The 18,449-nt window shown below is 45.3% G+C and overlaps 1 protein-coding gene across 2 annotated transcripts in view; it reads left to right on the top strand.

Moving 5' to 3' along the window:
- The window catches only part of vps50 (VPS50 EARP/GARPII complex subunit), a 130,484-nt gene extending 119,237 nt beyond the window's left edge, over positions 1 to 11,247 (top strand). For both annotated transcript variants that reach the window (XM_064348277.1, XM_064348278.1), the window contains exons 25-28: positions 1,757 to 1,915; positions 6,042 to 6,163; positions 8,997 to 9,186; positions 10,279 to 11,247. In XM_064348277.1, coding sequence (XP_064204347.1) covers positions 1,757 to 1,915; positions 6,042 to 6,163; positions 8,997 to 9,186; positions 10,279 to 10,398 — 591 coding nt within the window. In that variant the 3' untranslated portion in view covers positions 10,399 to 11,247. The remainder of the gene's footprint in view (positions 1 to 1,756; positions 1,916 to 6,041; positions 6,164 to 8,996; positions 9,187 to 10,278) is intronic.
- The last annotated feature ends 7,202 nt before the right edge of the window (positions 11,248 to 18,449 follow it).

Here is an 18,449-nt window from a genome sequence, read left to right as displayed (position 1 = left end):
TGCACCATATAAACCGTTGCTAGAGTCAGGAAAGAGATTACATGATTCTGAAATCACGGCGGTGGCTGGATAGTGCGTGCAGCCACATTGGCAGGGAAAGAATGACACCGTGCGCCATCTGGGCGATGCATTTATATTGTGTTATCTAAATAAATTACAGCGCCAAAGTGACAGATTGTTATGCAAATGTAGCTGAGCGCGAGGCGAGTCGCGTCCGCGCTCTGTGCATTAAACGCGTCTCGGTACCGAGCGTTTCGGGTTCAGGAAGACGGCCTGCTAGCAAATTACCGCTAGCAGCAAGCAGAGATTTTTAAAAAAATGACCAGACACCTGATGTAACGCAGCACGGTCTATTTCAAAGCCGCGCATTGTGTGGACTTGCAGTGACCAATGGCGGCTGTCGTAGTTTCAAGAAGAAGATGCCGCTAACACATTTGTTGTGGGAGAGACCCGTCTGTACAAGGGTGACAGACTCTGGTTTAACAGAGAGACCTTCCTCCTTGAAGGTCTGTTTGTTGAAAGAGAGCAGTTAAAATCACAGGCTGCTGTCGCCGTAGCAGTAGAAATGTGGATAGCGGCTGAATTTAGATTATTAGGGGTGACAGCTCCGCGCTAAACGCAGCCCGATAGCCAGTGGCAACGGAATTCTCAAAGGCGTTAAATCAAATTGGTGCTTATTCTACGCCATATGCCTGCTTCAGTTCCATATCTGAGACATTAGCGTTGACTCACGTTGCCAAGGCTTGTGTTCAGAAAACGTTTCGCTTTCTCCCTGGTAGTTTTTACTCGTTTCCACATACCTTGATGTCGTGCTTCCTTACCATCGCTAATTGTGCCGTTTTTGCACGGTTACTTGATGTGCATAAATATTTTATTGAATCGGTCATTAGTATGGTGTGGGTGCCATTCGCAGCCGATGCGTAATGGGCAGCACGGACGGCACGCTGACTCACGTTAGCCGTCAAGACGCTGACGTTCAAATAATTCGCCGGGAAGAGCAAATGATTCTAACATTTGTTAGAATGTCACTAAATGTCATCCCACATATAGTGGCAGGGGTGCGGTTGCCATCGGCAGCATGCGTTGAGATAAAAAACGATTTTCATCTCGATATCGGTTTTATCTCCGGATATGCAGCTTGACAGTAATTGCATCCGACCACTGTATGGAGTGACATTTGCCAATTTGCTCATCGTACACAAACCGAGCAGGATATTGCATGGCTTAAGAGGGTCTGTTGTCACATACATAAATAAGGCTAGTAATCTCCAGGTATGGAGGTGCTTTACCATGGTAATTGTAAACTTAGTGTGCACCAGGCTCTAAATTGGTCTTAGTGCAAATAGCATGCCCGATTTGCATACAGGTGTATGCGTGGCTCCAGTAATTGATTTGAAATTAAATTGAAAGCATTCTTTATCAGATTCTAGTGCCTCTGCAGACTGCAAAGAATGGTTAAGTCCACGACTGCACCGTCTTCTCCCACTAGCCACAGCACCGTGCCGGCTGAACACACAGGAAATGACCTCAGAGATGTATTTATGCCCGCCGCTGTCTCACCCCTGCGTGCGGCCCGAACGCCGGCTGTTCATCGGTCCGCCTTTCGAGCGCGTTTTAATATCCTCGATTAACGGCCCGTGTTCAGCAGGCGAGAGCAGGTCACTTCGTTTCCCGTTAAGAGGCTAGCGCGTAGCCTCCCTCGGACGGGAGACGCTTCTCTGACCGCGTTTGTTTTGTCCCCCCTCTCCTCTTCCAGACGGTGTCCACCGCCAGCGAGCTGCGCAAGCCGATTTACTGGATGGTGGCGGCCAAGGCCATAGATTACGAGCAGATGCTGCTGCTCATGGCAGGAGTCAAATGGGACATCAAGGAAATAATGTCGCAGCACAACGTGTACGTGGACGTCCTTTTGAAGGTAACGCTCTTCCTCAGAGGCGAAGCTCGGTCTTCTCCCCGCGGATAAGGGCGTGAAATGGCACGTCGGTCGAGAGGGGGCCTGCACAACACCTTTTTTTTTTTTTTTTCCTTCCGGATAATACAATCGGTGGTGTGGCTTTTGTTGCTCAGCGCATTGATGTGTTTGTTTCCCATGATGCATCACCATATGAGAAATGTGGGGTGGTAACTTGGTTACAGTGCTTCCAAATTCTTCAATATAGCAGTAGCAGTGGCATAGCAGTTTTTCCATGTCTGTGTAGAACCTGAGTTGAAAATAGTTTTTTAAATTTGCTTTTAATGGAAAAGCAGTACTTTTTTTTTTTTTGCTCAACCAAGCTGCTACCACAAAAAATAAAGAAAAGTAGGTGCATCATTAAAAACGTTTCTTACATATTTTTAATAAGCTTTTTAAGTTGCTGAGAAACATGAAGCGACTGCCAGTGGTACAGAGTGTGTTCTACAGTAACTGGGGTCAGCAGCCAATCGGAGGCCACGGAGTCTAAGCAACAAATCGGTGCAGCCTCGTAGAGAACAAGATATAAATAAATGTAAAATGTTTTGTAGTTTTGTAGTGCTTTAAAAAAAAAACTTCTGGCCATCAATTTTAGGTTCTTGGGAATGTTTCTTTGATTTCAATGAGTAGCCATATTTATGTATTTTTATTAGGAAATGAAGTTAATCAGTACTGGTCTTTTAGATGCTCATGTTCTGTGATCAGTCATAAAAAAAAGGTGTCAAAGAGCAACGAACCGATTTCCATGAGCGAGTGTGAATGTGTGTGTGCATGTGTATGTGTTGCGTTTGGTCACTTCGACATGCCCAGGGCGGGGTTTGAACCGGCAACCCTCCGACTGCCAGACAATCGGTCTTACCTCCTGAGCTATGTCACCCCGATTTGCATGGGCGAGTGTGAATGTGTGTGTGCACGTGTGTGTGCATGTGTATGTGTTGCGTTTGGTTTGTTGGTTTATCCTTTTTCCGTGTTGTCCATCAGTGTTTCTTTTCTCTTCTTTTTTTTCCACACGGTCAACTTGCACCGTGACTTTTTCCCGTTCGGACTGCCCTCGGGTATCAATTATTGGTGCTGTTTTAAATCATTTATTAGAGAGTTTTGGGGATTACATGCGGGTTCCCAGGACTTCTTAAGATTTGTCGAAAAGTACAGTTGGTGTCCCATAACTATTAGCAGGCTTTAGGCCTTTCTGCCCTTCAATCTTTATTCATGCCTTTTCAATTCATTCCTTCATGCATTTTGTATGGGGAAGTGTTATGCGATTTGCATGACTCGGGCATACAGTGGGGATAAAGCCGAAGGAACAGAAATCACGAGAAAAGCCTTCTGGCATCAAAGCCGGAAAATAAAATTCAGAATATGCATAATTGCACGTCTGCTCATATATTTATGTACCGCGTGAGGGGTATTTGCACTGAAGCTTTAGTTATATATTTATTTTTCGCTGCAAATCCTCGAAAGAGAGTCGTTAATGGAAATCCTGTTCACCTCCGCGTGTGGCGGCAGGCCTGAAGTCACGGAGACGGCCGAGCGTGAGATCAGTCAAACGGTCAGTCAAACGCTCGCGCCCGCCTCCGTTCCGCTAAAGCTGATCCCTGCTTTAAAAAAAATAAACGATGAACAAAACTATGTATTCATGACGGGAAAAAAAGACATTAAGATGTGAATGGGAGCGGCTAACCTATTTTCATTTGCCATTCTCGTTCGCTGAACAGCATTTGATTAATGCAATATTGAAAAATGTGGAGTTAAAATTGTCAGGGAGTTGCGGAGAGTGCCTTGATAATTTTCACATCACTGTGATTGACAGGTCTGGGGCACTACAGCAGATGGCTCTGAAGAATTCCTGAGTGATCCGAGGTTACGTTTAGCTGAGAGCCTGCATTTTCTATGTGTTACAGTCCCGTCATGAAATCTTCATAACCACATTCAAAATGTATATATATAATATATGATTAATAAGCAATTGCAGTATGTAAACTATGAGAAATGCTAGCAGCACCAGTGCTGAAATCTAATCCACTATCAGACAGATTGAGCTGTGATACAGGCCAACAGTTTCCTGTCGACGAGACAGAGGTTCAGCCAATTACCCAATGGTGTTCGCTGAATCTTAAGTTCATTGAATCTTTCCACGAATGCAGTTAATAAATAATTCGATAAAATAATTCAATGAGAGTAAATAGTATATAATTTACTTGTCTTAACCCGATTTTGAACACTGAATGTGTGCATTTGTATGTGTGTGAATGTGCGCAGCTGTTTGAGAACTTTAGTTGTTGCTCCTGTTTTTGGTTGCGATTGACTGGTTATGTTGGTAATTCAGTTCAGTTTTTCAAAATGGAACCCGTGCTCCACCTCAGTAATGATTTGTACACTTACAGAGAATTTCGCAAAAGTAAAAATGAAGGAAAAAAATACTTGTTATTATAAAAAAGGAGCAAAGTGAGGAGGTGGGGGAGGTGTGGAGGGGGTGTGTGGGTAACGCTGAAGACTTGCATTTTACACTCTTTCGTAAGAGCCATTTCCTGCACTCCGGAGCCATAAATAGAAATGAACTGTGAAATTCACTTGTCACTTAGCTGGGCGAGTTCCAGCAGTCATGGGAGGAACGTTACTGCAGGAATAGAGACTAGCGTGGAAAATGAAAACGTGGGCAAACTCGATGGACCCTCTGAACAGACGTGTTTGAACGCTACATAGACATGCGTCCTATGCCGCGGTTGTGTTTGGCTGTAGATTCATACGATTCCAGACGGAGGGAAGTCTCTTGCTTTTAAGATTACAGAATGTGGTAGAATGCACCGCTTACTTTATGATTTTATTGCGAGCATCCAAGTTAATTACCCAGCAAATTGCTTGTTGATTTTTAGATAGGAAGATGATTGCATTAAATTGCATAACATTACATTTAACAATTTAGCAGATGCTTTTATGCCAAACAGCTTACAGGAGTGCATAAAAATTATAGAATGACAGTTGAAATTGTACAGTGTGATGTAAGAAAAGGCTTATCACTCTTTGAGGTTATTCATACAGTATTCAGATAATATCTCTGAAATCAGATCCAAGTGAATGCCACAGATCTCTCTATTTAACTGGCATTTAGTTTAGCAGCTGTCACTGGAAGAAGATAATTCTAGAATGTAAAACTGAAATTGTTTAACCACATCTTAATTCAGTAGTTTATATTTCAACTTGCCAATAAATGTGTCAGAAACAAGAGTTTAACCAGAAGTGATTATGAACATTTTAACTGAAAGTATAGCTGGTTATGAAATGAAAAGGATTCATTTAGCATTATTTATAAAACAATTTGCTCTTCCTCAGCCCCTGGCTTTGCCAAATGTCTGGCAGCACATTACCCTCCTGGTGCTGGCAGGCTCACTGTGGCCGGTGACCTTTGACCTTCTGCCTTCCATAAGAGGCCTCAATGATGATGTAGATCCATCCAGAATTATGCGTGGCAGATCCAGGCTCTTACAAGTGGATGTTGTATGCTGAAATTGCACTTGTTATAAACAAACTGCAATAAATGTCGCTAAATAAAGCAGGTTTGAGGTTTTGGTAAATATTGACTCGTGCCATCTGGAGAAGAACAAGGAGTTCACAAATGATTAATTGTTTTGTCCAAAAGACATGGGGAAAATTGTTTCACAAAAATATCACACAGTAGGCAGTTTCTCCCAGAGCGTAAGATAAATCAGTGTGGGGGTGTAGCAGTGTCAGCAGATGAGGTGGGCGAGACACATCAGCGTAGTCACTGCGTCCTCTAAAGAGTGAATTTATGCCCAGCTCAACGCCTCCTTGATTGATGTGTACCTACAGTATGGCCTGAAGAGAGCGTAGCACCCACAGTGTGTGGAGCTGCAATGTCACCAGCTTACCTGCTCAGGTACCAGGACAAAGGGCAGGGACAAAGGGTTGACTTATGATTAACTTTTTTGTTGGGTTTTGTCTAAAGAGTTCTGGTAATTGTCTTAATGCCCGTCAGCACGGTCGGCGTTAAGGACACCTGGGAAGGACGCTCTCGCTTGCGATCGCAGGAACGAGCTGATCCCTCCTCCCTGTGATGCTGTCTTCCCTCTAGGAGTTTGAGCAGTTCAACAAGAGGCTGGGGGACGTGTCCAGGCACGTCAGGATCCCCCTGCCCGTGTCCAACGTCCTGTGGGAGCACTGCATCCGACTGGCCAACCGGACCCTGGTGGAGGGGTGAGCATCTCATTTGCATATTTAGTATATTTAGCATTTTACGTGTCAAAAACAAGCGACTATGTTGAGAATGGAAATTAAACATAGCTATTCCATATCCTGCAGAGGAACCTTTCAGTTAGAGGTCTGCATCCTGACCCAAGCCTGATTGAGCCTGAAGGTATACCTGTGTGAGGTATCAGGCCTATGTTTTTAAGCTCTGTGAAGCCAGGTCAGATGGGATACGGGCCTATATACTTTTCTCGTGTGAGCACTGAAGGTTTACAAATGGTAGCGTAGGAACACTTCCACCAACTGTTTACAGCATTTGACAACAATGGCACAGAGCTTCCAGTTTTTTTTTTTTTTGTGTACTGCTACGCTGAACTAGCAAATTAGAACAGCTATATTTGACAGCACAGGAGAGGCAAGCTTATTTTAATATCAAGTTTAACAGAAAGAAAAATGGCACTAGCTAGCTGGCTAGCCTGTTCGGATCAATACGAACAGTAAAATGTAAATTATTCCTGAATTTTACAAACATACTTTATGCAAACACGCACTGAAAGAATGAGGAAGTCGCTCCTGTGTTGTTTTTTGCAAGAGAGAAACTTATTAACGTCACGTCGAACTGAAGGAAATACGTGTTTGAAAGCTCAAATACGGCTGTTTTAATTTGCTGGGTGAGCATTTTTTACACTATAGAAAGTACAAGCTTTGCTTTGGACCATTGCTGTAAATCGTTGCTGGCGGAAGTTTATGGTGTTGCTGGCTTGTTATTTCAGTGATCAGCTTCGGGTTTGGCTAGAGCTTGTCGGGCCATAAAGACGTGAGCCCCCTCTTTCTCAGCCCGACGCACAGCTCCGCATTTCGACTGCACTCACAGCATTACTTGAAAAGGGGTAATTTCGGCCCTCCACTCGGAGCTGAAGGGGGCCACCGCATGTCGGGCGTATTGGATTTCTAGATAATGGGACGGAAGGCTTGAGAATGGAGTATCCCATCCATCCCGCATGCTGGAAATTTGCCCCGCATTTTCCGCCGAAGTAAGAGGTTCCACCCCCCACCGCCCCCAACCCCACCCCCCACTTCCTGTACGCGCTCGTAAATATTTTCGGCGCACCATGCCTCAGCCGGGAGCCCGGCTCTCCCGGGGAGTTGTTATTCCGCGGAGGCCCGCGCCCTCCTCGCCACCGGGAGTTCAGCTCCCGGAGAAATGGCCGCTCGACCGCACATCCGTCAGCCGAGCTCCCCCCGTCTGGCCCGCCTCGCGCGGTCGCCTCAAAACACGCGCTCGTGAACGAGGAGCCCCTCTCGTCGCGTAAATAAACATCGGAGACGCGCGGCGCGGGCGGCCCTGTCCCCGTCTGTCGGGCGACGCTTCTCTCCCCGTCTCCGTCTGGCAACCTCTTTCTGCTCCCCGCCGATGCGCGGGGCTCTTATTCTGACGCTCTGTAACGGAGACTCTCAGGGACGCGCGTGTGAACCGCGCCGTGTCTTTAAGGTGGCTGAGGCCCTCCCGTTTCCTTCCCACGGATTCCCTTCATATCGTGCTTCGTGGCGGCAGGTTAAAAATGGGTTTTTGGAATAAATGCATACTGTGTGCCAATTAGCTGTCCTTTCTGTCCTTGTCTATACATTATTCATAGTTCCTGTGAGCACGACGGGGTGGATAATGCAGTTTTATGACTGACTGAAGCGTGCTTCTCTCTTAGATGAAAGTCATGAGTGGGATATGGTAGGGGGGGGAGCACAGAGGCTCATGGGATTCCGCCACATCTGTCATGACGGAGTATTACAGGGACTGGTGTAGCTGCTGGATGAATCATGAACGAACCAACATCAGGAAGGGCGGGGCGAGTAAGGACCAAGCAAGCAAGCAAACAAATGGGGAGGAGAGGGGGGTGGGGTTGTGGGCGGGGCAGCGGTTGATGCCCGTTCATCATTGGCCGCGCCGTAGTCCCTGCGGCCCGAGCGGCTCGTCTGTTTGCTCGTTCGCCGGCGCGCTGGTCCCGTCCCGCCCGCTCGTTCGTTGGTTTAGCGTCTTCGTGCCGGGCGGGCTCCTCGGAGATCTCGCCCGCTTCCTCTCTCTGAGTCATCACTCAGCGTGCTGTCAGATCTCCCTCCCTCCCTCCTCCCCGGACCGGGAGGCTGGGACGCACGCGGGGCCGTCCCGCTTGATGCTCCTCGCGGCGTCTCCTCTCCTCCGCACGACGCAGTTACACCCCCGTCAGGCGCCGAGCGAGCGCGTCCGTCAGCGGCTCCTCGTCGCGCTGAGCGCGGACACGGCGGCTGTCTGGACGGGGCGGCTGTCTGGACGCGGCGGCTGTGTGGACGCGGCGACTGTCTGGACGCGGCGGCTGTGTGGACGCGGCGACTGTCTGGACGCGGCGGCTGTGTGGACGCGGCGGCTGTCTGGACACGGCGAATATCTGGATGGGGCGGTCGTTCCGAACAAGCTCGGATGCCCGTGTAGTGACTGCGTTCATAAAAGGCCCGCACTGAAAGCCTTTCAGTGAAGATCACTGCCTTCACCCGTGAAATGGAGTTGCATTCTGTCACCAGCCTCACATAATGTACCCCAGTACCTCACACAATGTACTCACAGTGGGCCTCCTGGTTAATTAGAAAAGGAATTACAGAATTGGATTTCCGAATCGGAGAATTGTCTTTCGGGTTGTTTTTCTGTTATCGGGTGGTTAACTGGCAGTGATAAAGTGGCAGATCGCTGTGCAGTGAAAGTGTGTATGACCGCAGACAGCAGTCCCCCGAGTCCGTTTTAGTGAGAAGCGAGCCCTACTCCCACCCCGGCGGCCACGCTGCTTTCCCTGACGCCCCTCTGTTTGTCTGCCAGCTACGCCAACGTGAAGAAGTGCAGCAACGAGGGCCGCGCCCTCATGCAGCTGGACTTCCAGCAGTTCCTGACGAAGCTGGAGAAGCTGACCGACATCCGCCCCATTCCTGACAAGGAGTTCGTGGAGACCTACATTAAGGCCTACTACCTGACCGAGAACGACATGGAGCAGTTCATCAAGAACCACAGGGTAAGGCCAGAGACAGCAGCGGCCTGTGTCCGGTGGTGCCACCGACCACGCGGAAGAGGGTTGGCTTGAAGATGATTTGAGGAATTGTGTGTGTACGCATGTGTGTGCGTGGTTATGTGTAGGGTGTGTGTGCGTACATGTGCGTGTACGAGTGCGTGCACGCGCGTGTTGGGTGTGTGTGTATGTGTGTGTGTGTGTGTGTGTGTAGGGTATGTGTACAAGCGCATGCGTGTTACTACTATAGAATGCTGTTGTTTCTTGGTGATCTAACAGTATATAACAATCCAATTTTCTTTCAGTGTAACATTTTAGTTTGATAAACCCTATGCCTCAAGCCTCTCTGTTGATAATCTAAACACGTATTTCACAGAAACTTTTTGCGCAGATTGTTCTCAATATGCATGGTATGAGGAGTGTTGAGATATTAATCAGGTTTCCATTTACTTGGTTCATCTGCATCTGAAATGGGAATGATTGAACTCTTAAAACCTAGTGGCAGCCCTTGTTTAAATGAACCAAAGAAAAGCCAAGATGAGGGAAATACAAACAGTAACGCTGGCAGAGAAGCACCCGGTTATGTCGAGCTGAACTTTGCCTGGGTTATTTTTAAAGTCTCTAAAAGCTTCAGGAGTGGCTCGCGGGGATCTTTTGACCGCTTGGAAGTGTTGAAATTTGAACATGCGCGGTAACAACGGAGCCCGGCCTGAAATGGCGACTGGTATCCTTCACGCGCGCGCGCAGCTCGCTCCAGGTGTGATTAATGAGGTAACGCGCCGCGCTGCCAGCAGTTGGCCGGCCCCCGTTAGATACAGGCGGCCGCGCTTTGAACTGTTCCCGGGCAGTAAACCATCTCGTCCTCAAAGAAGACCAGGTAAATAAATTAAAAGCCTCAGCTGTTCGGCTGAAGGGAATTACTGGGGAAAGCGAATAGCGTGGCACACGGATACCGCGCGGTGACGGAAAGATGATGGACCGCCTTTCTTTTCTCGCCGCTTGTAACCCCCCCCCCGTCATGAGGTCGGCCTCCGCGGGGGGGGGGGGCGGTCTGCTCCTCTCCCGAGTAACGTTCGCGCGTTTGCCTTTGGGTTACAGGAGTACTCCATGAAGCAGCTGACCAACCTGGTGAACGTCTGCCTGGGCTCCCACATCAACAAGAAGGCGCGGCAGAAGCTCCTGGCCGCCATCGACGACATCGACCGGCCCAAAAGATAGTCGCGGCCGCGGCGGCAGCCCCGGGGGACGGCGCGGCCGACCTCCGAGGGAGAGGCGCGTCGAGGCCCGGAGCGGGAGGCGCGGGGCTCGGACGGGAACGCCGCCACGCGCGGCAGGCGCGCCGTGCATGCTAAAGCTTCTTCAGACGTCGCCGTCACAGGCAGACGCGCTGCTTTCCCGCTGCAACTGCTTTTCTGTTTTTCTTTGGGGCTCTGTTTCCTCCGGTGTGTACGTAGAGTGTTCTGTTTTTGAGACTGGCGCATTAAACCCTGTGTGCTGAAGCCGCCATTGGTAAAAAAAAAAAAGTCTGTTCCCACTTCGTTCAACTTTGTCAATGAAGGGTTCGCATAGAGGGTCCAAAGTGTCTATCGATTGTTACATGCGACCGCTTCTGGTCATGTTTTGTAAAATGCAGGGTTTATGCTGTATGATATCTTTTGGTACATCCATCCTTCGTCCATTGATTCTTGTTTTTTTTTTGTTTTTCTGTGAACAAGTTCAGAAAACTTGGCTGTATCTGATTATCTTAACGGACGTGTAAGACCTACACGCAATTAAACTGGCATAGGTTGGTCTCATTATTTGTAACTGTGTTTTTTTCCCTTCTGTCAACCGTGGTGGATTTTATCTGATAAGGCGTGTATTCGTTGATCCTCTCTTTCTGCTCCAATTTTCAGTCGGATTCAGATAAGGTGGCCTGTTTAAAATCGTGAGAAAACGGTAATTTATTTCTGCGGTCTCCATGTTCGGAGAACAGAATGTACGATGCCCTGTTCTTCTGGCCGCCATTGGGCCATGTCTTCATTCCTTGGCACTGTTTTTGCAATATTAGCTCACCGTATTTAAAAATATATATATATACTGTCAACATGAAAATGGTTTGACTGTGACTTCTGTCAGTGTATGTGGAATAAGACTAATATAGACGAATACTGTCATAAATAAACACACTAACTTTAAAAAAAAAAAACGTGCTTTGTTTGCTAACTTGTGAGCTGTTTTCTGAGTTGTGATGTGTCCTGTTTATCAGCCAGATCAGATCGGTTCTGTTTGAAGCACTTTGTCATTTTTATGAAATGGCAGTGTGTTATCTGTACAAACACCACTGTGCGTGCTACAGTTCAACAATTGAAAAATGATTTAAGCCTACTCATCTCCCTTGATGGCAGTACAGATTTTGATCTGTTTTGTCTTTATTTATTTATTTATTTGCTCTTTTTTTTCCGTTTTTTTTAGAAAAGTGTGATAAATGCAAATGAGCTTGTGGCAAATGTACATTCGCTGGAACACAGTATTTTGGAATACTGGAAGTGGAAGGCTTCCAACTTACTGCTGTACGGACTAAAATTGCTCCTCAGAACTGGTGTTGGTTGCTAGCCATTCATACCATTGTTGACATGCACCACATTCCCCTAGGAGCCTCATATAGGAGAAAAAGCAAGCTGAAGCTTTATGTACCATTCTCATGTTGTGCTTTAGCTTGAGCTGAGCCACCTCTTCTCTGCACAGTACAAAGGAAGGGAATTGGCACCGATTTGCATTATTGGACTTTTAGAATGAAAGTGATCAACCCGGACCCCAGAAACAAACTAAATAAATTCAATTACACGGTGCGGGCTCCCGTCTTTCTTATTTTACCTTCAGACAAAGTATTTCTTTTCCTCAATTTTCAACATAGTTAGACATTCTGAGGTTCTATTTCAGCTAACTTTAATCTTTTGTTTTTATGAGTCTGTTCGATTTGGCTAGCTGCATGCAATTACCTGTTGCCATTTAAAAGCTTAATTCACGGCTAATGGAAGTCTGTTTTAATGAACGAGGAGAATCAGTCCTCCGAGCACCCTCACCTGTTGATTCGGTTAGCTGTTTCTGGCACGGCCTGCTGCAGTCCTCTGAGCCATGAGCTCAGTTTATGAGTCTCAGATTGCGTGGGTATCTGCATTTATTCATGGGTTCACTCTCTTTCCACACTGGAGAAACCTACTTTTGAGGAAGATTATACCGGCACATTCCACTGCTGCATTTTTCTGAGACCCTGGACAGCAACTAAATAATACCACATTTTACCGAACAAACAGTCAGTGCAATAAATTATTTTATGAGCGTATGCACCGCCAAACCTCAGCCTCTTTGGTATTTCACTGTAACCTTAATTTTTTTATTTTTTCCACCCCTGTAGTGCGTAGAGTAAATTTTATTTTAGGGAAATAAATCTTGAAGAAAAAACGTTCTACTTGAAAAACATACCATGCTGGTGGAACTGAAAGGTGTGATGGAATGAGATTATTTTCCCAGAGAACAACGGTCTGTTGGTGTGGAAGGCAAGCGAGCAACATTTATGTCTTGGGTAATCGCCCTGTTGTGTGTGGGCGGAGCTCCTGGATGTCCGGTAGATGATTGACAGCTGCGCTCTCTTGGAGACTGCCGCTCGGGAGGTTCGGAACGTTTCTGTTGAGCCGTCTTCACCGCGGCGGACCTCACTGTGGCTTCAGATGAGTGGACTATGTGTGTGGCTGACTCATAGCATACTCTCTCCCATTCTCTCATACAAAGATGCAAACACCCACACACGAGACAGTGACACATTTACAGTAGTGGCTTCACCTAGATAGTCCCAGAATTTAAAAAATCACTCCCCTTAACGCTGGCATGTACAAGCATCAGCCTTTTCATAGATTTTTTCTGGTCTGTTGCATTAATAATGCAAATTGTTTGTTCATTTTTCATTACTGCCTAAATAATTTCACAGTTTTGCTAGGCATTTTCTAACTCAGCAAGTGTGCACATTACAATGTTTATTGCTTAGCTAGTGCCATTGTACAGGTTCATACATAATGATATTTTTTATACATCTCAAATCTATAAAACTTTATACTGTCAGATTCTTCAGTGAAGGTGAAGCACCTGCGTAAGTGTACAATAACTGTGTCACGCGCAACATTTAGACCTATGGCTGCAGGATTCACATAACACGCTTTCTCTGTCTTTGCTTTCTTTACTTGAGAAGCCCCATACATTTTAAACGATGTCCCTTGCTTTAAACTATGTCCCACGTTTCTGTCAGAACTACATAGCCTACTTCTCTCAACAAGATACGTGATGTGGCATGACTCGAGAACCGATTTCTTTTAAATTCAGGTCAAGAAACGTACATAGAAATAGTCCAGTTTTAGTATTTGGATCCAAACTTGTGTTTTGATTTTTACATGGTACCAAATACCAGGTGTTTCTCGATTGCACTGCAATTTTACAATTGTCTTACTTGATGAGTTGCGAACATTTGTTGCCCCGAATCAATGGTAATGACGGCATTAGCTGTGCTTTTTACGCTCCGAAATTGTATCGCATCTTCAGGAGGGCTAACCAGTTTTGATCGTTTCTTGATTACTCATTATATTACTTTAATTGAAAATGGCAGCTTCGACGTAAGAAGCTTCTCTTCTCGATTAGAAACCAGTCTGTGGCGCTAAGAACCGAGTGTAGAGATGCAATTAAGCAACTCTGTTGACAGCCGGTGGTTTGTTGTTTTGAAATACAGCAGCTGGATCACCCCGCATGATTCAGCGCTCTCATCTTAGCTTTGAGAGGAAGTCTTGCCTAGGTCATAGATAATATTAAGTGTTAAGGGCTAATTTATGCGACGATGCTCGAATTTTTCGCAGCAAATTCATCTCAGGCCACGGAAGGTGCCAGACGCTTTTATTCCAGACATTTTCCCTATCGACTAAAACAAGGAACTGACATAAAGGAACTGAGAGACGCTCCACCCTACCCACCCCACCGCGGGAAAAAAATGTAACATCATCATCTGTGCTGAAGTTTCTCAACACATCAATAACATGCCCTCCGAGGAAATGCAGGTAGGGGGACCTGTCTTTAAGCCATGTCAATCAATCACGACGGCAGCTCGGTAAACAAGCTGTCTAAAAAAATCTGGCGTCTCTAGTCTAATCATATCTATGAGCAGAAGGAGCTGCGTTGCAATCCTCTTCTGTTTGTTTATTCCTTTGTTTTTTTTTTGTTGTTTTTTTAATTTACCAGATATTATATTGAAAGGAGTAACAACATTCAGCAAGTTCAACACTTTGGAAGGCACCAATAAATGTGTGAATATGAGGATGCTGCAACCAGGGTGAGGACAGATTTATGAAAATTAGACTCATAAATGAAGAACATCCATGCTGTCTATACAGTACCTTGACAAGGCCAGGAGAGCATATAAATATAGAGCCAACACCAAACCAGTTTAACATTTAAACTTTTATGATAAGAGAGTTGGACCATTGTAATTAGGTCTATAAAAACCTGTGATGGCAAATACCCTTCTCAGAACAATATCATAGTTGAACCAGGACTCTGTTTATGTTGCTGTGATCTATTATGCAGTCTTTGTGACTTATGAGTATTTTCTCTTTTTGTCATACTAATATAAATCAAAAATTTACCCAATATTTTTTCAAGACCATGGTGAAGGGTGTTGTCATTATTTATCTAACTTTGGTATGGAATACATGTCCAGATTCAATGGCTTGGATTCATTTTCTGATTTTTAAACAAATGTTATGCTCCTTATTATGAAGGCATTTTAACATCCACATCTCTATTTTGAATACCTTAGAATTCAGGAATTTGTTAGCTTGTTTGAATGGTAGAATCATATATGATGATCGTCACAGGATGATCTCTTTTCCTGCAAATGAGTCCTTTATTCAAAAGTTTCTTTGAAAAGTGATTCTTTTACATTTTTTGAAAAACTCCAAGTAGAACACACATGGAATCTGAATTCTAGAAAAGGCCATCACCAATGTCACCCTGCCACATCAACCTTCACAACACTGCAACACTTTATTCTCATCTTCAGTGCAGATACATTTCTGTTTTTATAAACCAGTCTGTTACACTCCAGGCTTGGGCGCAACAAACAGTGTTCAGTTTATTTTCTATCTTCAGAGTTTCAGGTTTCTCTTTTTACTGAGCAGTGGCTTTTTCTGATTAACCTATTGTAATTGCTGCAGTTCCTATTATTATTATTCTCCTGTTTTTTGTCCAATAACTTGTCCATGCATTGGTAACTTTTTGTCCATTTTGGCACACAGATAGTCCAGGCCACGCGTAACCTGGCCATAAATAAATGGCACAGATTCGCCCAAAGGGGATGCTACAATAAGCATTCTAAGTCAAAGGCTCATTGCTTCCACCACCTTTGTCCTAGCGAAGTGAATTTGATACACATATGCAGCTGGACATTCTGAACAATTTTGCAATTGGGACCTATAATGTCCGCCTATAATTTTTTTCTGCCATTTTGATTAAAAAAAAAAAAACATTCAAAAACTTCTTCTCATGAACCATAGGTCCGAATGACACAGGTCCACAGGATATGCATGAACATAGTTTGAGAAAAGCTAAGGGATGGCAAAATTATTAGCAATCAGTTTTAAAGAATTTGCAAAAAACATGCAGTTTGCTGTAAAATCATGACACAGTAATAATTCCATGTGAAATTTGTCAGGGCAGCCAGAAACATGATGGTAAACATGTCTACCAAGTGCAGTGGTGATATCTCGATATTTGAAGAAAATACGGCCATTTCAACTTTTGGCCATAGCAAAAAATCAATTTCCCATGATGCCTTGCATTTCCTCTGATATTTTGTCCAATGACTCATCTAAAAATTGGTAACTTTTGTCCATTTTGGCCCACAGATAGTCCAGGCCACGCCTATCTTTGACACCAAAAATGGCACTGATTGGCCCATAGGGGGGCTATAATAAGCACTGAAAGTCTTGGCTCAGCCCGGTGTCCCGCTTGTCCTAGAGAGGTGATACTGGAGAGATGTATATTACATTACATTACATTACATTACAGGCATTTAGCAGACGCTCTTATCCAGAGCGACGTACAACAAGTGCATTAGGTCAAGGTGCAGAGGTGCAAAAGGAACACACTAGAGTGAGTAAAGATCGTAGTGCCAGAAGTGACCACATCGATCAGGACTCCAACCCTGTAGAGTAACCTGTTCAGCAAACAACAATCCTACCAAGTACAAACTAGCACTGGAATCACATTTGATATTTGGTATATCAAACAATTTAGCCTTTATGATCCATTTTGTCCATCCCTTGTCATTCAGTGGAACCAGGTCCATTGCTGCCATGCAGCTATATTTAACTTTGTTTTCCTTATAATTTAGGTTCTAGGCAATTAAGAGCTGAGATTGGATCACGCAGCTGACAAGTAATGAATCACCCGGTCATGCCGCCCACAGCTGCACTGAGATAATATTGCAGTTATCACTCTACTGTTTCTGCCATTTTTAACTTCAGGTGTTCATAGTCACCACAGAGAGCACAGATTCTGTTGGAAGTGTTAAAGCATAAACATTTTTTTTTTAACTTTTAGGGTAAGTCAAAGTTCTTATCATCGCTTTATCTATGTACCAGGAACAAGTCTTGCATATATATGCTAAAAAAATAAAAACAATTTGTATATAGAAACCTCTATAACCCTCTCATTCTACACATCTAAAGCCCATTATCAAGCATCCCCCTCATCTGCGAACAGATTTTTTGACCAAATGGTTATAAAATAATGTTAAGCTGACTTTCATCAACTTTCAAGGTTAAGTTATACATGTGTCCATTTCTAATATTAGCACACATCCGCATGCAGCAGAATGTTACTGCTGCCTGGGTCACCCAGACATACTGTGACATTTTAGAGGACGTTCGGACGGCATTGGCAGCGACGGTTAATAAATGAAATTCGTGAATTGCATCAGCTCCGTAAGCGTAGTGGCCACAGGGAAATAAATGGGGTAGTACCGGAAAATTACCTTGAGACTGACATTGTATTGTGCCTCTCTGCGCCGCTAGTCATTTAGAGATTAACTTTCTGCAGTTCTGTGTTTCTAAGGCCTACCGCCGGAATTATCCACGTATCGATTCTGATTTCCCTGACCAACAATCCGAAGCAGTTTCTCACGCACACCAGCACTCACACACACACGGGCCCTCACACACACCGGTCCTCACACACACACAGGCGTTCACACACACCGGTCCTCACACACACACAGGCCCTCACACATACTGGTCCGCACACACACACGGGCGCTCACACACACCGGTCATCACACACACACGGGCCCTCACACACACTGGTCCTCACACACACACCGGTCCTCACACACACCGGTCCTCACACACACAGGCCCTCACACACACCGGTACTCACACACACCGGTCCTCGCACACACACGGGCCCTCACACATACTGGTCCTCACACACACACGGGCGCTCACACACACGGGCCCTCACACACACCGGTACTCACACACACACACACGCGGCGTTCCTGGCAGGAGCCGTCACCGCAGGTGGCCGCGTTCATTAAGCACCTCGGCTCTGGAGAACGCCGCGCTCGGAGAGATTCTGAATCAGAACCCGCTACAAATGGCGCATGAGTAATGCGGCCTGAAGGATCGGCTGTCCCACGGCTCGTCCGTCATTCATTACTCTTAATTACTGTTTACATGCCAGCAGTGCAGCTGGATTGAGAAAATCCATTCTCTCTCCTCAGACTTACTACCGGATAGTGCTGACTATTGATTCCCCCCCCCTCCCCCTTCCTGATGTAATTTTCTGTGAAACTTAGATGCTTCTGTGAGTATGTGCATTTTTTTCTGTGAATAATTTCAAATCTGTATTTGGGAATTGTCTATGAAAAGCACAAAGTTTAAGCCCGTAATTTCCAGTTTTTTATTTATTTATTTTTTTACTGAAAGGTTTTGTGTTATGTCAGGTGTGTCAGTTATGTGTCAGAAGACTGTCAGACGAGTTCCCCGTTGACACTGGAGAAAAGCAAGAGCCAAATCATTGGACGGCAGCTGAAAATGAAGTAAAACAGAACACAGAAAGGATATCTGTGCTTGGTCTTTTTTAATGTGCTGCAGTTATTTTCATCCTGACCAGCATCAATAATTGCTTACAGCCTACTGAAGTACTATGGTAGAGTGCTATTGTTTTTTTAAATAGGGGTTGTAGACATA

Source organism: Anguilla rostrata, chromosome 8, assembly GCF_018555375.3.
Source record: "Anguilla rostrata isolate EN2019 chromosome 8, ASM1855537v3, whole genome shotgun sequence".
Lineage (NCBI taxonomy): Eukaryota > Metazoa > Chordata > Actinopteri > Anguilliformes > Anguillidae > Anguilla > Anguilla rostrata.
The sequence above is the reverse complement of the archived record's forward strand: the minus strand, read 5'-3'. Positions and strand labels throughout refer to the sequence as shown.